This window comes from Echiichthys vipera (assembly GCF_963691815.1).
Source record: "Echiichthys vipera genome assembly, chromosome: 21".
Taxonomy (NCBI): Eukaryota; Metazoa; Chordata; class Actinopteri; order Perciformes; family Trachinidae; genus Echiichthys; species Echiichthys vipera.
This window is the reverse complement of record NC_139846.1, coordinates 13,648,109-13,673,159: the sequence shown is the minus strand read 5'-3', so window position 1 is coordinate 13,673,159 and position 25,051 is coordinate 13,648,109. Positions and strand designations below refer to the sequence as shown.

Sequence of the window (25,051 nt, the reverse complement as noted above, 5' to 3'; positions counted from 1 at the left end):
CTGAGGGATTTACCCCACCTTCTGTGTTTATTTATGTTTGTCTGTTAGGGGCTCCGCGACTGACATTTGTAAAGGAATACATCTCCATTCGAGGCGGCTGCAGCCCCCACTCCCCCCCTTGGGACCAGGCACACCTCGCCCCAAATTCCGGTGCGACATGTTTGAGGGCAAAAAGACGAAAAACATGTTCCTTACACGAGCTTTGGAAAAGATCCTGGCCGACAAGGAGGTGAAAAAGGCTCACCACTCACAATTGCGCAAAGCCTGCGAAGTGGCACTTGGTAAGTAATGTTGTTCTTTAGCTCCACATTTCCCCGTGTCTTGGACTCATTGATTTAGACACGTCATGCACCCTTCTCACTTCTTAACCGGTTATCCTGCAACAATGTCGCAGTGTTTTTGGCAACAACAGTGTGTTTTCCATTCATTAAAATGCCGGCTGCTAATATTGTCTTCATTGTCTGGCGTTATAATGTAGCAAAACCTGCGTATTTAATTGACGTGGCACGGGCTCCGTGGAAACGATTCCGTATAAAACACGGAAATGGTGCAGCAGGAGGGGTGGGTGTTTGCAACACTGAACCGATGCTGCAGGCCGAGCACTGGAGAAGAAACAAAGTTGTTTAAGGCTGTGTCCAACAGCTACATCTTATACATTTGTCATGTGTAAACTATATGTATCTAAACAGCTACATTGTGTATATTTAAGCCCATAAAGGTGAGGTGTTTGTGTCTCTTCCTGGTACACGAGACTGAGCCGTGCGCGATGAGTACAGACTGTTGAAGACATATTGGTCCTTTATTACAGCGGTTATTTATTATCAGTGAATACGCTGGGATATCATTTTTATTAGTATGTTGTAAAACTGCAAAGTCGGGACAGTGAAGGCAGAAGGTGTCAGCTGTCACTAGCACCTTTGCTAGAACAATGTCAAGTTGTTTAGAATAAGAAGATATAGTTTCCGGTCTGACCTCAAATAAAATTACAATTTAAATACACGTGATACTGATGAAAAGAATTGAAAAATCCTGAGTGGAAAAAAATAGAATGTATTTAATAAATAATTAACATAAAATAATACTTCATAAAGCATTTGTATCAAGACCACGCCAGCTGCGCTTTTATTTTGAAGTCTACACATCCTAACTTCCTGTTTTAATTGAACTACATGCGGTGACTTTATGAAGCTTTTTGTTAGCAGGTGTATTTTCCGAAACACGTCCTTGGGCTGACAATTAATAATGAATATACATTTTTATTTCAGTTTAGACCAAACAGAGATTCACATAGAACCAGAGCAGCTCATAGTTGACCCTTTCATAACACCATAACTAATGTTATCTTCACTTGTCGGACCGTTTTTTATCTGCTCTCGGTTGGAACAAGCTGTGTTTTGTCCTGCAAAGGGAGTAATATGACCCTACCAAAGAAACAATGAGCCCATGTTGTGCAGCAGCCAAACATCCAACCTGTCCCGACAGTTGCTGCCTCTACCAACTCATTCAGCTGCTGTAGGCTTTTAAAATGGCCTTGAAGGCTAAATACATGGATCGTGTTTGTCTAGGCTTGCTCTGGTGTTTATGTAAAACCAGCCCACCTACACACAAATGCTTATACTCCTTCCCCCCACTTAGTTGTGAGAGAGAGGCTCTCTCTAGCTTGGGTTTAAAGTGAAAAAAGAACATAAATGTGGAGAGTCAGTATTCAATTGATGATGTCAGCGGATGACACACTCTGTCCGTTGTAAGTGTCTGAAAACAACCAGAAACCAACTACAATGGCACTCAGAGAGCCCAGACCTCCGCCAAGGCCAATGGTGCGTTCACATGCTCCTCAGATGGTCCCATTACCTAAGTCGGGAAGTCATTCTTCTGACTCTGGTGTGTTCGTGAGCTTTAATTTGTAATGTGGAAACACCATGGATGCTACAAAGTAGATGTGTTATATTCTATAGTGTTTAAATAACACCTTGATAGCTGTTTCCAATATTTGCATGATGACAATGAGAAAAGGAAACGGATCAGCTGAGCAATGAAATATGATCGGGAACTCTTTTTTTTGCGCAATTATTCTGACACTACATGAATGCAGCACAAATGAACAAATCTCTGAATATTAACGAAAAGTGAAAAGTAATTATTGTAACCGCCCTGTGATTCAAATCCACTCCAAAATGTATTGGGTTCTTCCTCGCCCCATGCCACACCCTTCCATCATGTTTTATGAAAATCGAGCCAGGAGTTTTTCCCTAATCCGGCTGACAAACAGACAGACAAACAAACTGAGCCATGGCTTCTAGCAGTCATTCAACAGATGACATCACCATTACAGTCTATCTCTATGCTGCTAATTAATATTCACCAGTTAACACTAATTCTATTTATGGGTGTAGCTGTCACACAGTCAGTGGTTGTCGGTCTTCTGAGGTCAGAAAACAAAGGAACAATATTCAGGTAAAAACCTGTGTGCAAAAATGAAATGGTATAACATATCATCACTATTAACTGTTTATTCTGATTTTAACTTCACACTGAGGCTCAAGCCTACTCTAAAAATCTACAAAATGAGCGTAGTGAGCGGTTCAGTAGTATATCAAAAACAACTGGGTGACCCAGTATACTGAGTGACTTATGTAATCCCCTCTAGCTCTCGGGGCTCTGAGACATCTCAGAGAGCGTGCCTGTGCCAGAGTCTCCTCTTTGCTGTCATTGAATGTTCTACTATTTATTCACTATGCAAAGCTAGGTATTGTTTGAATTGTTCTTTGCTTAACACAAGATGGTATTTTACTTAGCCTGTCATTCCTGTTTTATCATATTCGGCATATAGATTTAGGCTCTTTTATATGTTTTTCATTGCTGTAGGGATTAAATGCATAAGAATGAGTCAAAGGGCTCTGACTAGGTGACCTTTGACAGACAGTACGCCCTCCTCTGTCCCTAACTGACCTTTCTTTTGGATTATGAAAATGTCACTCAGCAGTTTCCCAAAAAGAATACTGTCTCAATGTCTCACGCTCTAAACTGCAGCGGTGTAGGGCCCTATTATATTTGAATCGCACCGTCTGCTTCTTTGAGAGGATATGTCTGATAGTCAGTACTAAACAGAGGGTAAGACCGACGTTAACTCAAAATATCAAAGGCCCTCATTCTGTATCTCCCTTTCACCTTTTCAGAGCATATACTGTATAGGTTTGTTGTTGTCGCACATTGCGAGCTTCACATGATGCTGGCTCAGTAGAGTGATGTTTTTATACCCCACCTGTCCTACTGTGAATGTAACAAGCTAAATCAAGCTAAATCACTCACAATCACACAATCTACCGCACCAAGAGGAGTGCCAACTTGTATCCAGGCTAGTGGTCACTTAAGGAGTTGAGTCCTGCTGAGCACACTGCTCATTATCTCTCCCCTTGGTGTGTGATCTGAGGGTCAGTTGTATAGGTCACAGCAACCTGGAAACTGGTTTCACATGCATTCTTGATGCCTCCCGTTGTTGTTGCCTGCTGATGCATATTCTGTTCAGGTTCTGGAGGCAGCCACTGAAACAACAACTCTACTCATGTCTGAAGCTTTGTTGTATACTCAATATACCTGTTTTTTGTCTTGTCACTGAGGAGTAAGTATTTACTCAATACCTATAGGTGTAGCTTAAATTTAGGGGTCAATACTTTGTAGTGCGCACAACATTCACACAAACAAACTACTTACTATCGCATCAAGCAGACACAAAGCAACATGGACATGCCATTGGATTCACCTTTGCCACCTGACAAAATCCATTATTCATCTGTGTGTTGTTGCTGTTTTGTCCACCAACTCTTGAGAGACTTTTTATAGGGGTGTATGTGAGAGCGGCGTGTGAATGTTATGCCAGAAAGTTGTGCTGTGAGCAAGCGTTATCCTTGTCAATTGGCTTGACAGTTTGCCTGCTCTGAGATATTGACAGTTTGAGTGCCTGTGGTATGTTCCTGGTGGTCTGAGGGGTTTGGCATTCATTAAATCTGAGTGTTTTGCAACATGGGGTGGAAATGAGAAAAGAAATTACAATAAAGCAGGATCTGGTTGCAATATCAAGCCACTGACTCTTGGCGTGCGATAATGGTAGTGTTTTGTTTCCTTTCATTTATATTATTATATTAATATATATATAATATAATATTATCATATTTTGATAGTAACATTGTTATAATTGTCTGACTATACTATAGAAAGATGGATAAATGTTGTTGGGTTTTGATATCATAGCTTTTCTAGCTTTGAAGTGATACGTGAGCTACCAGATTTAACAATTCTAAGTAAGAATATATTATGTCAATTTGTGCCATAACTTTAATTCAGTAGATCTGAAAAATAGAGGGGAAATCACTCCCCTTCTGGTGGACCCTGGACAGGCCGCCAGATTATCACATTGGCCCACACGTAAACAGAAAACCATTTATGCTCACATTCACACCAACAACCACACCTGCATGTCTTTGGAGTGTTGGAGGAGACTGGAGAACCTGGAGCGCTGACACAGGGAGAACATGTAAACTCGATGGTGACACCACTGCTCGCCCAATAAGAGAAATGTTTCCGTTACATGATGGATGTTTCAGTGTAAGATCTAATTTAGACCAAACCACGTTGTTTGACAGGTTCAACTAACTAATGCCACTGCATTTGCGGCATAACTGTGGCAAAAAACCTTCCCATCCAAGGTCAAAAAACCTTGAATAAAACTGTAAACACAGACAAAATCAACAAGAATTTGCAAACTGCTGCTTTCTGCACCAAGATCAAGGCCACTGCCTCACCGCGCCACCTTTTTCTTTAGAGTTAGCAAAACAGGCAGGGTGGCCAATGGAACAAATGTACCTCTGATCATTAAGGATGGTGAACACACGATAAGCTGCACTATACACGCCATATGTTCACCAATGATAAGCACCAGGCTATAAATGATCCTGAAATATAAAGTGCAGGTGTGAGGGCTGCTGTCAGGGGCAAGCCAAGGATGAATAATAAAAGCTTCCTTGATTTGTGCGCCTGACAACCTCTTTACCACCATCATTCATAGTCCTGACAGAAACTTATCAACTCAGAAGTTTCATTCTGATTTCCACGCAGCAGAAGCACAACAGGTAATCTGACGATAAAAGTGGGGGGCATTGCTGGGGATGAGAAAGTGTAAACGAGGGGAGAGATGACAGCCGTCGGCTACAATTTCATGTCACCCCTGGCACTAATGTTCCGCTGTACGACTTCAGGAATCAGATACGTTTGCATGCATATTTGCAGTTCAGTTTTCTGCTCAAAAGTTGAATTGTGAGTATTGTATAAAGGATATCCATATCTTCTTCCACATAGAGCTACTTTACAAACAAATGGAGACCTGACTAGACAGACTAAACTTTATTCTTAGTCTGTAGTCAATGGGTTCTTACCAGGATTTTTAACGTGCTGTATGTGTTGAAAGTATAGTAAATATGCTGCCTTAAATTGTCCCGCAACCAGGTCTACTGCTACATTTCCCTAAAGGAGAGGGCGACATGAGAAGGGGTGAGGCCCCGTGCCTGGTTTCTGTCTCGTTTTTCTCCTCCAGACTGAGTGCAGACACTTAAGCTGCTTGTAACCCCAAAGATTGACTGGTATTCTGATAATTAGCAGTGGAGTTGTCAACCTGGCAGAGTCAGTGCACACTCTGAAAGCATAAATAATCCCTTTATCTATACGAGCGAGACAGTTTAGAATTTAGAAGGAAGAGTCTGTTTCTTTTCTCCCCTTCCTCTTTTTAAAATGTATTTTCTTCAACTGATACCTCCATACATAATTCATTATTTTTCTCCCCCTATTCCTCTTTCTGTCCCAGGACAGGCGATTCATTAATTATACTGCAAACAGATGAGTCGGATAAAGAGAAACCCTCCTATTTCTCCCCTCCACTTCCCTTCATCGTGTGTTGCTTGTATTTATCTATATTATCTATCTTCTGTTGATCTATCCTCTGTATTTGTCCAAGGAAAGTTGGTACCAAGCAAATAATACACCACTGAGGAAGTTGGGGGGAGGAAGAGGCAGTTAAAAAAGAAGGTGCGAGTAAGGAGGCAGTGTTACGCAGAAGGAATTCGGAGATTACAGTTGAACTGGAATTAAAATCAGTTTTTGCTACTATATCAGCGTACAGTGGACTTGTGTACTCTGTTCAGAACTCAGAACTGCTAATGCAATACCTGTGTGGAAAGGAACTCAAGATATTTCATAATATAATTTCTATAACTTAGTGTTGTGAGCCTTCCTTGCTTTACTTTGTAACTCTGTGTACATGAAATCAGGTCGTAATTCAAACAACTGCAATGGTCCTCTCACATGGTGCACCTCTGGGAAGTTTTTACTAGTGTCATAGTTTGCCGCAAAGCATGCTGGGACCTAAAAGAGGGGGCACTTCATCTGAATGAGCGGAGGAGGAGGAGGAGGAGGAGGAGGATGCAGTTCACAGGACACATATTTATCTTCTACTGACTGGCTATTATCTGCAGCTTGTGCAGCACAGCCCCGCAACAATAATAATAAGCCTGTTACAGAAAGTGCAATTCATAGCGTTGGGGCCAAAAAGTGCCAAATCATGTATCAGCAGCGGCGTTATTGAAGATGAATCCATTCCAATAACATAGCCTACGGCTGAGTAATCAGTGGAGGCTGAGTTATTGGGACTTTTAGGCAAAAAAAAAACCCAGAGAGCCTTGATTCAGCCATGGGGGTGAGACTAGTGATTAGACACAGACTTATGCAATTGCAAGTGAGGGGGTTGGTTGGACACACAAAGAAATAATACGCACACACACACACACACGATTAGGTAGCCCAGACAACCTCCTGACAGTGTTTCCTTCTTCCCCTCCAAATGTAATTACTGTTCTGCAACCTTTCCTTTCAGCCTGGACAATAGAAATGTCAGGGGTCTGATTTTTCTCAGGCTCTCCGCGGTGGTTGCAGACACCCCGTTTTCATGTACGTTTGTTAGGAGGTGGAGGTGTACACCTACATGTGGATTCACCAGCAGATTTAGCCAATCTTAGCGGTGCAAAGCTACAGTGTAGTTTTTATTATTATTATGCCTGTGGACATTGTTTTTATATCAGCTGTATCCCAAAATGCTGCTGCTTGATTAATAAACAAACACACCCGCGATGTAATAATGTTCACAGCCCCAAGGATGGACACTGGATGGAGATAAAACTTTACGTTATACATCTTGCACCAGCATAAAGCCAGTTTATGTCCATCTGAGGCCTGAGGGTCCTCTTCTTGTCTCCTCAGCTTATTTCTCTTATCCTGTCCAGCCACACTCACAGTAGGTTTTTTTTTTTTTTTTCTTCATCTGCTTGAACATCCTGCACAGTCAGTGGTCCATGTTTGGAGACACATTCACTGCCTGTGACCACCGTGAGTTGGAAGCAATCACCGGGCACTGGATTGAAATTTAGCTGATCGCTGCGTACAGAGTGGTTAGAGCCAACCATGGGATCCATGCCAGATGCAGATGGGCTCTAAGCTCTTTGAAATGGAAATGGTACTGCTGGAGGCGGGATGGCCTTTCTCTCAGTCTCCAGCTCCTCGCTCAGGAGATGGAAACTGAGTCGGGGAGTGACCTCTAACCTTGCGTGTGCTTGTGCGTGTGCGTGTGTGCGTGTGTACGTGTGTGTGTGTGTAAAGATTGTTGGATGCCCATTAAAAAGGACTCTTCTTTATCATATTGCAGATGTTTGATGCACCTAAAGGGCAGGAAGTGTTTAGGATACATTTTACCCTTTCTTTGCCCTTCTCTTTCTGTTTAACGCACAAGGCAACACAGAACCAAAACATGCCTCACTACAGTGTTAAATGAGACCCAGCATAGTGTTCCCCTCTAGTAGCCTTGTAATGTGAGCATACACACACACTCATGCAGCATGCGGACACAAACCATGGAGCAGGTTTACATAGCTGATTTGTTTTGGAAGCCAGCCTCGTCCTTGTCCCTGCTTTCTCTCGCTGTCTATCTTTTCCTCTCCTCACTCTGCGCCTGAGCCCGCCGTCCCCTCCCAGCGAGGCTGTTTTCTTGCTCCTGGTCTTGTGACGTATTGCAGAGCCATCCCCGGAGAGCTGTCTGTTTATCTCTGTCCCCTCTTGCCCAGGGGTGCAGCCGTGTGCAAGGCTCTGCTGTGTCTTAATTGATGAAATGTTCGAGCTCCCATGCGATTTTTGGTGTGCGTGTGCGTGTGCGCGTGTGCGTGTGCGTGTGCGTGTGCGTGTGTGTGTGTGTGTGTGTGTGTGTGTGTGTGTGTGTGTGTGTGTGTGTGTGTGTGTGTGTGTGTGTGTGTGTGTGTGTGTGTGTGTGTGTGTGTGTGTGTGTGTGTGTGTGTGTGTGTGTGTGTGTGTGTGTGTGTATGTGTATGTGTATGTGTATGTGTGTGTGTGTGTGTGTGTGTGTGTGTGTGTGTGTGTGTGTTATTGGTGCATGTTTGATTATGATTCTGTTAGTTAACATCTTGCTGGAAGAATGTCTACTTATTGAATTAGTGTTGATCCAACAGCTTGAGTTAGAAAGAATATTTGCCCTATTGCATGCTCGTGTGCATCCTCATCTGCATGCTAAATGAGGACTTACTCATAGAGAAGAACTCCTTGGTGCTTTTCTCAACGCACTGCTGCAGAAGCACACATTACATGACCACAAACGCACCCGGGGAAGGGATAGGACCTGTGATTCCAGTGTTAATGGTCCTGGCGAGCAGTCGTCCCTGTGGCGGACACTTCCAGCAGGGTGCTGCTGCTGCTGCTGCTGGCTTAGGAATGCTTTGTCACGCTACTAAAGCAGCGTGGCGCCCACCAGAAAGAAGAAGAATTAGACTTTAGTTGTCAGCAGTGAGAGATGGGGAGCAGCTTGATTTGTCATGTTTTAAATGTGATGCATCATGAAAATAGACTGCCGTTCTGCTTGTGTGTGCTAATGGATGTTGTATTTTCTAAAATGCATCATCATGTGTTGTAGCTTCAGCCCCCTAGCGAACATGTACTGTTTTATTTATGCAGTGAATGTTTAATGAATATGCATGCACATCTTTAAGCAACACTGATTACTTTCCTCCAGATATATAAACTCATATTTGGAGTAATAGGGGATAAACTGCAGTTTTCAGGCCAGGGAGTTTGGTTGTAGTAGCTGCAGAAGGGGGGCACATTCCTCACCCAGCTCTGATTTTCCTCAAAGATATTCTAGGGATTTGAAGTAGTAACCCTGCTACAATCCTCCTGCTAACCTTTGGCTCAGGGTTCCTAAATCCTTCCCTTGCTGATTCATCAGCCTTATCTATTGCAGCTGCACATTTGCATCCTAAGAGGCTGACTACACCATTGTGCATTTGATATCTAAGCCATGATCGGCTTTTGCTGTAGCTCAGTGTGTAAGTGTGATTGAAGGGATCCCTGATAAGCCCCTTTGAAACATGTATTATATAAAGCACTGCAGAAACCTGTCTCTGCTAACTGTCAAGTTCAGCGACAGAGTGGGGTGTTGTCGTCTTTCAGTCAAGATCAGGCTGTGTTTATCCTGGCATCTCAGTCCAACACCGTCACGTTAAAGCTGAGAGGTGGGTGTGTCTTTTATCTCACAAAATAACAGCGATTTCAGTTAGGGTTGGGCGATATGTAAAAAGTTCTAACCGGCCACCATCACCCCAGCAACCGGCGATAGACATTGTATTTGCCCAATGTGTTCAGGTTCACTTCACTAATAAGTAGGTAAAATAAAACCATTAAGTTTAGTTAGTTAGTTAGTTTACAGTTTGTTCCACTTATTCCATTAAAGTGCATGCTCGCTACGACGCTTTAGTCTGACTTCCTGCTTCACTCGGAATCAAACAGGATGGGTAATGAAAAATCCTTGTCACTGCCTGTAGTTTGCTATGATTGATTGATTGGCGTGACTTTAGGGCGGGCATTAAACGGACTAGCTAATAGTTTTATTTGGCTGAGGAAAAAAAAAACTAATCCTTCACGATCTAATATCGTCAAACCGCCCACCCCTATTACATGGTGACATGCTAATTTTTCCATGCTGGTGCGACATTGTGGCTGACAGAGATGGCATTTGGTTGTTTTGCGTTAGCTCACTTCAAAAATTGTCAGGCATTTTTCACAGAAGCAGGGTTGTATTGGTGCTGTATATCAGACCTTGTTGTACTGAGGGGCCTACAGTAGACTTTTATGTCTGCTTTAATAAGTCTGCCACTAAGGCTGATCTGCAAGGATGTTTGTGCAGTGTTGTCTTCACCAGGCATGGTGGCATCCAATAACAAATACATTATGGTTCCAAGGAGGGTATGTTTCATGAATTAATCATGCCGTAATTGTTGGATTGACTCAGCAACTTTGTGTGTCATGGTATAAAAACAGACGTCAAGGTTTCAGGGTTGAATGTTTTCTGAAATTAGGAAGCTTTTTATTTCCCCATCAGGAAGACAGAGACCGTCAATACTGTTGGTGCTACAAAACCATTTGACACTCAGGAAGTACCTGACTTGAGTGTGTGCTCAAACCCTGCTGCTTTCATGCATGTCCATTTTTTACACTTACCAGCTCTCCCAAATCTCCCTCTGCCCACTCGTGCCTTTATCCTGGCTTGGAGACCGCAGTCACTCCAGAGCAAAGTGGAGAAATGATTAGCCAGCTTTTGACTGACCTTCTCCCCAGCTTAGAGGCAGCGTGCGTGCGTGCGTGCGTGCGTGCGTGTGTGTGTGTGTGTGTGCGCGTGTGCGTGTGCGTGTGTGTGTATATATGTGGGGGGTTTATACGTGATTCAGTATAAACTAAAAACCGGCAGTGGACCAATGTACACATTTCTTTTTCAACTGGTGTATTAAAAGTTGAATCACTGTCTCCAAGGGGGATTTGGTGTGCTGGCTTTAATGCTCATTTACTGTCTAACTGTCATCTACTGTAAAGATCTGGCTAAAAGTCAGGGTACGACAGAAAAAAGTACCTTGAAGATGAGAGACGGCTTAGCAGGCTGCTGTCATACATTATGGAGCTCTCAAAAGCTTTGTGTTGAGGTCTGGGTTACAGCTCACAGGAGAGCAGGATGGCTCCCTCTAATGTATCTGGTGGTCAGTGAAATAGGTGCCTAATGCAACTTTCCCCACCGGGGTTTGGTAAAAGCAGTGTTTCAGTCTGTGTTTGTTTTAAGGTGAGCACCATGAAGACAACTAATCCTATCTTCAGTACAAATGAATACATCAGGTCTGGGCTTTGTGTAAGTCTCAAGTTTCTCAGAGTTTCAGTTGTCACATTTTCACAAGTTTCACTAGTTGATTCACTAGAGCCCATGGTTGTTTCATGTGGAGTCATTAGATTGAAAAAGTGCCGAGGCATTCGGTTTCATCTGCATCACTGCAGTCTTGCGAGACGTCAGCATGGAGGAGATTTTACCCATTAACACTGAACTACTGCTGCTGGTGCTTTTGTTGTCGTTCTTTGATTATACCAAGTTCCCGGGACAAACCAGGACAAGGTCAGTGGTATTTAGTACGGCCGCTGCAGAGCTGAGGCAGAAGGAGAGTGGGGTTGGGTTAATAAGTAACAGAAGACTGTTTCGGCTCACGATAGCCTCTACAGAAGGAATTGTAAACTTCTTTCTATCACAAACCACCATCACCATAAATAATTGAGTTCCCAGATATTGTATGTCTGCAAGCTGCTGTAGAACTTGTCACTTAGGGCTTATGTATCAATATTATATTGTAAATGTGATATATGACTAGATATCGTCCTAGATTTGCTATATTAGTGTTGTCTTTTCCTGTTTAAAGGCTGCATTACAAGTGGTGTACTTTTCTAACCTTACCAGAATGTTCTAGCTGTCATTGTTTGTTAACACACCAAAGGTCAACCCTACATTATCGTTGCAATGTCGATACCAACGTTGTCAACTAAATTAAACATTTTTCTTCCGCCAGTAAAGAATTTATTTGCTCCTGTGCTTATTTATGGTGTTATTATCCAGTGTTTGGTTTATGTTGGGACACCCGATCAGCCTCTGATTAGCCATTTTGTGATGTCTCTCCCTGTCTGCTACGAGGCAAATGCAGACTTAAATACTCGGTTTTCTCTTTTATATAGTGGGTTTTATTCATTGCAGAATTTCTGATTATATCATGGCTATGTTGATAAAAAATGATGTAAATTGTAAAGTAATTGTTTAGTTTTGCATGTGTGTGTGTGTGTGTGAGCCTGTGCCTGCCTCCCGGGCAGCATATGTCTGCACTATATAACTGCGTGTGTTTGTTTTGAAACCAATAGCTGGCAGATCAGTCATGATTCCTCAGCTTTAATTTTGCATCTCGCGTCTGCCCAGTCCCAGGAGTATCCAGCACTTGTATATCTGTTCTTTCTCATCACCAACACCACCCACTGTTGCCATGGTTTCACTGCTCCAATCCTTGGGTGACAATTCCTCATCAACACTCCTGACACACCAAGCTAATTATCTGACGGTTACTTACACCGACAATATGACAATCCCAACCCCTCCAATCTAGCCGGCTGCCTGTGTGCCAACCTGCCTGTCTTTGACTTGTGTGTGTGTGTCTATATGTTTTGCATAAATTTGATAACCCTGTGCTTCAGAAACCGTTTGACGTGAAGCTGATATTAAAAAAAGCAGAATAGCCTGGGGTCAGTGTGTGTTTGTAATTTCACACATCCTGGAAAAGAGACCTCTGGAGCACCTGCTGTAACTTTTATGTTATGGACTACAGAGCGGCAGACTTGCAGGAGAGAGACAGACACGCAGCGTGCGGTACAGTGTGATACCACTCTGGTTTTTCTCTCAGGTACAGCTCTATGATGTCGGGCTTTGTCTGGCACTTCAGCTAAAGTGAAAGGGTTGCTGGGAGAGATGAAAGATCGGACTGTGCTGATTATTCACTTTGGAAGGAGAAAAAAAACTTGCCGATTGGTTGTCAAGAATTTCAAAGTTGGATGGGAATACACAGAGCAAGATGATTTATTTTGATGAATATTCATGTTTTTTATAATGCAGTATTCATCACTGTGATAATTAGTGCTGAAACAAGTAATGCTTTAGTCGCTCAAGAGAAAATAAATCACAACAATTCCGATAATGAATGATTAATCATTCAGTTTTGGACTGTTGGTCAGAGAAAACAAGCAATTTGGATTCTTGTAGAATGATCACAAAGAAGTCATTTATTGATCGATATTAGAAATAATAATAACTTTATTTGTATAGCATCTTTAAAAACAGCAGTTTACAAATTGCTTTGACATCAAAAATTAAAATACACACATAAACACAGTATAAACAAAAAAAATAATAATAGTAAAATCCAATACAGTACAACACTACCATTTTTACACATTGTATAGAATGATGGCCCAGCATTAGAGGACAAGGAAATAATTATGAGCTTTTTAGTTAATTAATTTAAAGTGCTGACTACAAACAATGTATTTGATGCAGGTCGTACATGTATGATCAGTACAAAAAGCAGCAGCAAAAGTAGTTAATAGGCTCTTAACGCTTGAGTCAACATCTCTTACTGAGGAACAAAATGTATTCATACGCGTCAAAGTGCCAGATTTGACCTGGGAAGACAAGACAGTCTGCGGTGAGACCGTTGTGATAGTATGATCAAAAAGAAAAGGCATAAAATAAACACATTTTAATGGGAGTTTTTCCAGAAATGTCCCTACATTAAATAAATCCAAAGGTCACAGCTAATATGAGAAAGTTACCATCATTATTAAGTTAATTGGGAGTACCTGGTTTCTCTCAGCACTTCCACTTCTAGATCTGTCCGACTGTGTGTTTCTGTCTTTCATCTCTCTCTCTTTTTGTTTTTGTTCCTGTCTGCCGGCTCGAGCCAGAACTTCTATTCATATCAGATTGAATGCCCCCCCCCCCCCCCATTTACTCAGGAGAATAATCTTTGAATATGAATAAGTAATGGAAATTATTATTAAATGATTAATCATAAGTCATGCATCAAGGAAAATATCACATATTTGACAAAGCTTTTTTGCTTCTACTTCATTTTACATTTTAATAAATTTGAATTTTGGACTATTTGTGGGACAAAACCTGTCACATGGGCCCTTTATTTTATAGTCTAATGTGTACAAGGCATTGAAGGCAGTGCAACAACATCATAACATTGATAGTTTGATACACATACACACACACACACACACACACACACACACACACACACACACACACACACACAGAGAGTACGTTACACCACAGAACTGAAAGACATGACTTAGGTCAACACTCCAAGACTCCATTCAGTCTCCCTCAGAATAATGATGTGAAAAGATGACAAGATCATATGTGTTTGGATCTCATGTCAGACCCACAGGGACTTGGAGCTTTTTCACTCCCGTAGGCCAGTTGTGACAGCATGTATGTACCGGATGTATGGATTAGATTCAGGCAGTTGTAATTCAAAAAACGACACTTGGCATTGCTTCTTGACTGTTTCCCCTTGTGGGTAGTACAGTAAAACACGGTTGAAACCAGCCTTAATTTAATTCCACAGAGTGTTAAGTGCTAAATATTCTCGCCAAGTGGATTTCTTTGAAAAGGCTGTTCGGCTTCCAGCAGTGAAATAATTGGGCTGTCATTGCATTAGTGGGGTTTTCCCCAACCATCACACGCTGCTGCAGTTATATGAGGACTTTGCAATGCCAGTGTGTTTTAAAAAGCTTCCTCATTGAAGGCCCCCTTTCATGTCTAGCACCAAATTGGCCTCTCTTCCGCTCTCTCTAGCTCTATTTCTGTCTCTCTATCTCACTCATCCACCCCTCTGTGTTTCTGTCTCTCTCTTTTTTTTCTTCTTTTTTTTTTACGCTCTTCTGGGCCAGCGCTCAGCAAGTTCATACAACTGCTTTCATGCCTGGAGATCTGTGAAATAAACACAAATGTTGGCCCGGCTCACGGACATGGTGCAGAGTGAATAATGATTACATTTTTTTGGGGGGGGCGAGCTGCAGCTGAGGCAATACATTAACCAGACTCCGTTCTGTACAGCTGTGGGACGTCAACAACGCTATCACCATGACGACACGACGGAGAGAAAAAAAAAGAAAAAAAGCTGCACAAAGTTTCTGCTTGAATACTTAACACAAGTGTCTTTAAAGTCCCTCTGTTCTTGCAGCTAGAGTGCAAAACATGTCAGATATGTGCAGTTACGTGTATCTTTATTGTCAGCACAGTACGTACAGTATGTAGCCTACACATACACACACACACACACACACACACACACACACACACACACACACACACACACACACACACACACACACACACACACACACACACACACACACACACACACGAAGGCTCTGAAAAACATAATCTGATGTGCAAACGCTTCCAGGTTCATACTTGTATTTTGGGTTTCTACTAGAACATGTTTACTTTGCCGGTATAGTTAGAGTTTATGATGCGGCGTAACGTTAGCGTTATATGTATATATTGTCATAAGTACAGGTACAACTGTGCTTTCCTCTGTGCCGTAAAGCGAGTTGTCATTTTTCTGGGAGTATGTATCCGTTGGTAGACAGTGTACCAGTCTAAACGCTGGTCTTGTCATGATTCTGTAGCCATTACATTGTGCAATCAACATTCATTATAAGTTAAAACAGAAAAGGTAAAGGTAAACAATGCATAATTTACATTCCTGACTAATGTATCATGTCTTCCCTTTCTTTTTTTTCTATTTCAGAGGAAATCAAAGAGGAATCCGAAAAATTAAGGTAAGCAATTGTTTAATTACATGACACAATAAGGCATCGGGGGTCATTTCATTAGTTTTGTCTCTCTTTCCAACTGCAAGCCTCTCTATCGCTTTCTCCTGTGTTCAGACTAGTAGAGAGGATTAGAAGTGCGTGTGCGTGTGTGTGTGTGAGTGTGTGTGTGTGTATGCGTGTGCCTGTGTGTGTGTGGGTTCGGGCTGCCAAGTAACGTGAGCTTGGAATGAAACGTAGCATGAGGGCCACCTCTCCTCTTCCCCATCCTTTCTTCCGCCTGTCATTTAATTTCCCCCTCATACATTTGTATCCCTCTGTTTCCCCTCTCGCACACTGCCCCCTCCATTCATCTCTCCATTTCCACTGGCCATTATCTTTCTCCAGCTTTTTCACTCTCTCCAAATTAGCTTTAGCAGTAACCATCTTCATCCAGATTTTACCCTTTAGGTTAGGACTGCTAGATCAAAGATAGATGGATGTAGCTGCTACTTCTGGATTTATTATCATTTTCATATTCTGTCACTTTAGCTGTGCTTGTTTCTACTATTCTGTTGTATTAACTGCCTTAACATATACGTCATATTCACATTACTATAAATATTATAGTTACTGTTAGGCTTTGCTTGCATCTCTGGAAGTGTGTCTGTCTGTCTCTCCCTGTCCATCTGTGTGTCTTTTCTCTCTTTCTCTCTCCTTTTCTTCCTCCCCAACCGGTCAAGACAGATGGCCGTCCTCCACAGAGCTGGGTCTGTCTGACGTTCCTGCCTGTTATAGGGAAGGTTTTCGTTGCCACTGTACTCTACAGAGGAATTGTTGGGTCTATGTAAATCATAAATAAGTCATTGAGTGTGGTCTTTACCTACTCTGTAAAGTGTCCTGAGATAACTTTTGTTATGATTTGACACTATAAATAAAATTGAATTGAATTGAATTGAATTGAATCTCAAGCACTTTAATTTTTCATGTTATATAGATGCAATTGTCTTGCAGTGCTGCTCAGGAATACAAATCCTGCGTCCTATTTGGTTTCCCTTTGTTCATTCTATCTATAAGGATGGGCAGCATCTATCTATCATCTATTAATTTTTTGTAATTTCAATTTAGAAACCTTTTATATAGTAGATAAAAGACCCAGATGGGAATCAGCACTGAGCAATAAATACTGTGATATTTGAACACTATTGATATATAGAGAGCTAATGATGAGGGAATCACCATCAGTGCTTTAGGAAATACTTTCAGAATAAATTATAAAGTGAATGTAGTGATGGGGGCGGCACGGTGCTGTGGTGGTGAGCACTGTCGCCTCAAAGCAAGAAGCTGGTTTGAATTTGCGATAGACTGCCGTCTTGTCCAGGGTGTACCCCGCCTCACACCCAATGTTAGGTGATGAATGAATGTAATGACCAAACATATACAGAGGATTTACTGTGTCTGTCTAGTTGAGTCATTCAAACTGAAACTGAAACCAAGGCTCAGTGGTCGATGACTTTCGGATGTCGGCAACATGGACAAAAACCCAGACCTAACACAGTACTATCTCCAATTTGAGAGTAGGGGTGGGTGATATGGCAAAAATTTCATATCACGGTTTTTAAAAATCATTGATTTGTATTATTTTTCAAGTTACTCAACAGTGCAACCAAAGTATTCCCTTTGTAAAATAGGCTACAGCCCTAAAAGAGAAAATATATAACAGCATTTACGCCAAAGAACCTTTCTGAACAAATTTTAATCAGCATGCCAAGTACAGTGGACATTTAACAAAGAGCTTCCTGTTGCCTCTGCTGGCTGCGGTGTGACTGGTCTCCCTGCTGTTTTACCCTCAGTAGACTGTTAAGGATGCTGTCTCTTTAGATGGTTGAAAAGGTTTTTTAGGCACATATTTCACAGCTTGTTCCACACATTCTGTGAATAAGTGTCGATGCGACAGTCTGGCGCTCGCCTGCTGCTAGGACATTGTAGTTTTGTTTACATTTTCTGATGAGACATACTTGCCTGTAGTTCCCTATGAATGGTTGATCGGCGTGTCTATAGGAGGAGGACTAGCCAATAGTGTGATTTGGCTGAAGGAAAAAAACTCATGCATCTGTGCAGAGCAGAGAACAGCGGTGGATAGAATGTGCCCTGCAGACGATACTACGATCTTTCTGCTTTGGCAGATTGTCAGCCAGTTCTAATCCTTCACGATCTAATATCGTCATATCGTCCAGCCCTACTTGAGAGTAAAGGGACCTTGAGTGAGACAGAGTTAGACTTTTGTCCCCTCCGAGGTCAAGAATGAAGTGTCAAGCTCAACACTCAAAGAACAAGTCAATATTACAACAAACCAGATACTAGGGCTGCATATAAGCAAGAATCTGGCGATGCAATACATATGATTCATCACACAAGGGTTTTGATTGATTATGATACTGTAAGTCAGGTGATATATTTTGATATTTAAAATCAAATTTAAAAAAAACTGTCATAGTATTAAGAACACACCACCATATGTTACATTAAAGTGGAAGAGTCAAATGGCTGATGATGCATTACAACAGTGCTACCACACAAAATCAACACAAAATCAATCACTGTCTGCCACAAGTCTGTGCATGTTCACTTTAATCAATATGTTTTTTGAGAATCGATGCAGTGTCACAAAAAGTATGTGATTATTAAGTGTATCAATATTTTCTTACACCCCTACCAAATACCAGACGACATTTAATCACATATTATGATTCTGTTATTGTATCGATTTACTGCCTTACAAATCTGTCTTCCCTTGCAATGATGAAATACGAGCTTCAAATGAAGCACCTCAGGCTGGCACCAGGGAGATGTAGATGTGGCCCTCGCTGTCTGACTGAAACCCCAGTTAATGGGCCGTATTATATTTTATAAGCAGGCTAAGGCTGACATTGGGCTGATTATAAGGGAGAGAGCAGGCCAGCTGACATTAAGCAGGGAGACCAGGAAGAAGTCAAAGGAGAAGCGCTCCCTTTAGACACACAGCACAATAGCTCAGAGGGATGGAGACTGGGTCAGACCACACAGATGAGCCAGCAGAGTGGATGCTCTTTGCTGAATCAAAGGCTTCACTTTGATCTTGATGTCAAAAAGGCTGATGAGAAGGCTGTTAAACACATTTATATGGTTGTACTGTCACTTTTCCTCTTTAATTTGAGGACACTCAAAACAATACATGTTTCCTCTTTTGTTTTCAGATAGCTCTCTTTATAACAATCTCCCTCCCCTCCTCCATTTCTTTACAAGGCACTTCATCCCTCCTCTCTTCCTCTGTTTCTCTCTATGATTGTGCCCCTGCTATACTCTGTGAGGTCGTCCCTCTAAAAAGGGCTGAAGTCATCCCTTTTCATCGCCAAGACATAAACAATGCAACCCCTCCTTTGCTATCTGTCTCCCTCCCTCCCTCCCTCCCTCTATTCCTCTCCTTCCCCTCTCCCTCCAGCAAGTGCAGTCTGGGTGTGGCGGTTATGCTCGGGGATGCTGTAGACACATGGCCGCTGAAAGAAAAGAAATGGTCCATATGTTATGTCTGTGTCTCTGGTCTTTAAAAATTCAGAAAGAAATCGGTTTATCCCTTGATTTAAGGCCAGGAGATGCTTTGTCAGCACCAACACACAGCAAAAATCTGAACAACATAACCTCTGGGATTAGCACCCCTCCCTAAGAGAGGTCAAGTGAGAAATATGCAGCAGTCAGGCACGACATCAAACTCAGTGTAATAAAGATTATGTTACTCCAGTCTGCATTTTCCCCCAGAGGAACAGGACGCAGGGCAAGACTTTAGAGGTTGTTGTCTACAGTGAAACATGCCATTCTTTGCACTCACTTTTTCATGCACCATTAGTCGTGCTCGGATGTCAAGGGGAATGTGTGTCAGGCCGATTTTTGAACCCTGTTTCTTTTCTAGTGACTCCAGCTGACAGACTGAACAGTGGGATCACTGTGTTTATCTCACAGTCGCCATCTCTTTTTTTTTCTTCCTGTATTGTTCCATCCTAGTCCACCCAGCGGAGATGGCAAATCGGGTTCCAGCACTTTACCGCCAATCAAATCAAAGACCAACTTCATTGAAGCCGACAAGTACTTCTTGCCATTTGAGCTGGCATGTCAGTCCAAATGTCCCCGCATCGTCATCACCTCGCTCGACTGTTTACAGGTCAGTGGACACGTTGGACTGCGAATGTTTGCTCTAAGATCTTATGCCTACCTCAACCCAAGTATTTTCAACAAGGTAATGCTGAAGATTCCCAATGTTTGCACAATGTTTCTGCCGTGTAGAAGCTGATAGCGTACGGCCACCTGACGGGCAGCGCCCCGGACAACACTGCCCCGGGCAAGAAACTCATCGACAGGATCATCGAGACCATCTGTGCTTGTTTCCAAGGGCCGCAGACTGATGAGGGCGTACAACTACAAATTATTAAGGTGTGTGATATATAATCGTTCTCAAAAGCAGGTCGCTGTGTCTTTGTAGTCCTTTGATATGAAGTCAAAGTAATTGATGTGAAATAAAATTCATTCACAACACTAGAAACTCTGTTTAGCATATGAATCAATGTCATTTGAAGAGACTAATGACGATGTGTCATTTTCTTAGAAATGTCATCATTTATTGGGAGAAGAGCTGTAATTAGCTGGTTTAAAGTGGGATGTGTGTAATTAGAATTGTAGTGTTTGTATTTGTAACACCCTAACCCTAACCCTTTGATATGGCCCGACAGCAGGCATATATAAAAATATCATTTTATTTAATTAGGTAAAAGAACACACACAGTTCTCACCGCCTCAAGCTCCAATAAGCTGATGACATTTGTTAATCAATCTCATCATCAGCAAGATATGAATTGTTACTGTTTTTGTCTGTTTTTTGCTGGATTTTTTATCCTATAAGCAAGTATAAATGTAAAAATATGCTCACGTCTGTTCTATAACTCCCTTAGTATATAATATATAAATGAATATATCTGTTAGTTATTCAGGGAAAGACTTTTTAAAATATATATATTTAAGGCTTTTTTTCAACGTGAGACTAGGGCCACCAAGGAATATCTTGGTCGACCAGGGGTCGTCATTTAGAGCGATTAGTCGACTCATCGACGCATATATATATATATATATTGGTGCGCAGAGCCACACTTGTAAAATAATGGTCTAATGGTCTTCTTGCATAGTTTGCATGTGACCTTCTTGGGGGTTATCCTTGTTCTTTTCAGAGTGATCCCGTACTTTAGACGTCTTTCCGAGGTCATTGGCTATTAATTATTAACTGTCTAACCTTGATGTACAGCCAAGGGACCTCCAGTGTTAAAAAAAAAATACACTGACAATGAGTGACTGTCACAACTTCCTGTATCTGGCCAATCAAATTAAAAGCCATCCAGCCTTCAGTCACATAGACCAATCGACCAATGAAATTTTGGTCCGCTAATGATTTTTTGGTCGACCAGTGCTTGGTAGACTATTTGGGGGCAGCCCTACATTGGACACTGATGTGTAAAATTTCCAGATCATTTATGGAGTGAAGAACATGTGTGAAAAAGGCCTATGAGACATTGACATCTGGTGTCAAATGGTGCGGTCACATGTTAAAACTTTTCCATGACCCATCTGAAAAACTTGAAAATAACTCTAATGCATTTAAAATAAGCCACAAAAAACTGACTCACCTCTGTCCTAATTGGGTTAATCATTGCGCAATCAGTTTGCCCAAGTCGGCCAATCATAGGACTCTCTTCCCTTCCTTGTACAAGATACCCCCCCCCCCCCCCCCCCCCCCACCACCACCACCACGCACACAAACAAATATCTTTTTGACGCTTACCTTGAACTGCATCTGCCACTTTCACGTCTCCCCTTCTTTCCTCCAGGCTCTGTTGACGGCGGTGACCTCCCAGCACATAGAAATCCACGAGGGCACTGTGCTGCAGGCTGTCCGCACGTGTTACAACATCTACCTGGCCAGCAAGAACCTCATCAACCAGACCACAGCCAAGGCCACGCTCACGCAGATGCTCAACGTAATCTTCGCGCGCATGGAGAATCAAGCAGTATGTCCAACCCTTACTTTTAACACATAATCCTGTGAGAGTGAGAGAGGGCAGCTCCTCTCTTGAGCTGTTTGACCCCTAACAGAAGCCAGTGTAGCTGTTTTTTAAGGGATCAAACTCATTTTAGCCTCAAAAATCGACGAGCTTGCAGTTTAGAAATGCTGCAAGAAATCAGAATGATGTAAAAGTGTTTGGGCATGGGGTCAGATTGGATTGTAATACAGTATAATGAAAGATCTTATATTCTGTGGGAAAGCTTTCTGCTGATTGGTTTACTCAAACCACCTTTTCCTGATTTCATTAAAGTCTACTGTTTTCTTTGTGTCCTGAGGGACATTTTAGGTGTTGCCTTCAAAAAAAAGCTTGCTCTAATGTCATCTTTTTCTTTTTGAATGACACTTTTCCCCCTCCTCACCTGCCTCCCTCCCTCCCTTCCTTTTGGACACATAGCTTACAAATCACAAGCTATCTTGGTCTCTGGCCTCCAGAAAGCGTGACCGCCAGGTAAAGCGTGCAGGACTGCCGTGCGTGACTTGCCTGATCAGAACTCTCAAACTCCTCTCTGTGTATCTGTGTTTGCGCTTTTTTCCCCTCATCCATTCATGTACTCATCCGTTCTCTTCCTTTGCTCCTACACTGCACAGGAGCAAGTATGCTGTGTACTTTTTTCCACCATATGCTTGCTGTGGCTTTCTGTTGACTTGCCTACAAATCATCTTGCTTTTCCTGCACCGATTTACATATTAGTTCAAATTCACACCTGAGCGTGGTAAATGTTTTATTCCAGGTCAGCTATGCCCGTCTCATTCCAGGCAGCTTTTTGTTACGTTGTGTTTCTCCAAAGGCCCTAATACAGTTGTTTTAGAACAATGAGCGACTGGTATTGAGTCAGACACAGATGGAGAAATATAAAGAAGCAGTCAGGAGTAGAGCTAGAGAGACAAGGCAGGCACAGGCCTCTTGTTGTGTTGTCACTGCTTGCGTAGTGTTGTTCTGCTGCACAGGGAGCCGCGCTTGTGTGCGGATGTATCCTCCTGACTGCTGCTCAGCGTGGTATGATCGCACACACGCACGCAGTGTTTGTCTGGCTTACTCTCACACAGACTCAGCCTTCACTATCCGACTGAGGTGGCATTTAAATAATGAGCTTAGTTTGTTTGCCTTGCCTGTCCCCTCCAGCCGAGGTGCGTTGTCTGGCCTTGTTACCGTTGCTCATATTCAATACTAATTGTTTCTTTCAGAATGCTGTGGCATTTAATTGAGTTGCTTATATTTTAATGTGACATCAACAACAAGTTAATTTAATTAGATTTGAAAAGCTTCTTGAAGTGCGGTTTTAAAGGTCCCATATTGTGAAAAGTGAGATTTACATCTCTTTTTTTGATTATAAAGCAGGTTGCGGTGCTATATAAACACTGTGAGAGTATAAAAATGCTCAATCCACAGAGAAATGCACACAACCTGTTTTCAGAAACTGTGCCTTTAAACGAGCCGTCAGGACTTTTGTTTGTGTCTGAAATCAGTGTGTATGTAGTTTGTATGAATGCAGTCTTTGGTTTACTTTGTGGAAGAAAAATGTAGGAAAGGGCATATATCAGATTGTATAATTGTTACCCTTAGCTAGAAAGGGAAATGAGACAGACTGACTCCAGCGGTGTCTCTGCATTTTGCAGATTTATAATGTTAATTCCTGTTATTGACTGAAAAGCTAGCGTGCTACAGATATAAGGGTCGCCATCCCACCTCTGTTTTGTAAATGTGTCACACTGTTTATATCTCCATCCGTAACCCATACCTCTCTTTGGTTTCTGTGCTTATTCTCTTCGAGTCACTCAAGTCTATAATTTGTTTGTTTGTTTTTCTTACATTTATGCCCGACAAATCTACAAATGCACTTGGATTGAAAATGCACCATGGGCTTTTGTTAATTTTAGCCTGGCTGAGAGAACGTCCACTGCTTGCAATTGTTTGCTCTCTTTTTTGGAACTTGTATCGGTGTTTGCCATGAAATAGTGTGTTAGTGTGCATATAATAAGTACCTGTTTCGCCTCTGAGATCAGCAGTAGAGATCGTTTTACTCGGCTCAAAAACCAAACTGTACCTGAAGCAATCTGTTATCTGAAATGACCCAATATTCACTAACATCACATATTCCTTCGGCCACAACCATGTATAAATGTCTTGTGGCCCACTTTTAGCTCATGACCTACCAAGCTAAAGCTTAGCAACACTTTCCAGTACTCCATATCAGAAGCTGCGGTAACACATGTCGCCATGACGCATCGGCCATGACATGGCTGTATGTGCCATTTCCATCAGAAATACCTTCTGCCACCAGCCGACTAAAATAGACCCAGTTCACACGAGCCGACATGAATCGATTCCTCAAATTTAGTCTCATCGCTGTTTAGTAGCCTGTCCTACTTCTCAGTGAGTATTCATATATATTTCTATAAGAGCACACATCTGACATATGTTGCTACACTAAACGGATCTTAGAACTGTTTGTCCTTGCGCTTTTCTTTGACATCTGGAAGTGTTGTGGCTCTGCTTTGGGTTCAGTGAGCCCTCAGAGAATCTAGACAGGTTGTTCAACTTGTAGTTGTTGTTGTGAGTTTGTTTCCATACTCTTAACCTGTCTTTTTCTCTGTGTGCGTATGTGTGTGTTGCATGTGCCTCTTTCACGAATGCTTTTGCCGTTTCTTTGTGCGTGCTGTCTTTGTACGTGTGTTTTGTTTTTATTGTTATGTATGTGTGTGTGTGTGTGTGTGTGTGTGTGTGTGTCTGTGTGTGTGTGTCTCCACCTCCCCTAGCTGCAGGAAGCGAAGCAGCTGGAGAGAGAGCGACACCGGCAGCAATCCCCAGTTACTCCCCAGCACACAGACCCAGACTCCCCCCAACTCCAGGCTCACATCCACCTGCCGGCCAAGGGTTCGCCCCAGGAGGCCAACGGGCCCGTCACCCCTCTGACTCCCAGCAACACCATTCCATCCACCCCGTCCACCCCTTCGACACCCGCCCCAGAGGGCAGCAGCAGCAGGTCTGTGTCTGGGGAGCAGGAGGAGCAGGGGCCCATCTATGAGAGCCCAGATCCAGAGAATGGTTCTGATTTCTGTGTGGCTGAAAATGAACAGACTGAGGCAGACCAAGCCACCGCAGCAGCGCAGAGTAAGACTGCATACAGGGAT

General features: G+C 42.4%; 1 protein-coding gene across 2 annotated transcripts in view; it reads left to right on the top strand.

Moving 5' to 3' along the window:
* Positions 1–25,051, top strand: part of arfgef1 (ADP-ribosylation factor guanine nucleotide-exchange factor 1 (brefeldin A-inhibited)) — a 49,088-nt gene continuing 24,037 nt past the window's right edge. The window contains exons 1-7 of one of the 2 annotated variants that reach the window (XM_083936102.1): positions 1–281; positions 15,777–15,807; positions 19,816–19,972; positions 20,095–20,241; positions 21,684–21,863; positions 22,314–22,367; positions 24,677–25,031. In XM_083936102.1, coding sequence (XP_083792228.1) covers positions 158–281; positions 15,777–15,807; positions 19,816–19,972; positions 20,095–20,241; positions 21,684–21,863; positions 22,314–22,367; positions 24,677–25,031 — 1,048 coding nt within the window. In that variant the 5' untranslated portion in view covers positions 1–157. The remainder of the gene's footprint in view (positions 282–15,776; positions 15,808–19,815; positions 19,973–20,094; positions 20,242–21,683; positions 21,864–22,313; positions 22,368–24,676; positions 25,032–25,051) is intronic. The other variant, XM_083936103.1, reaches the window with a different exon arrangement.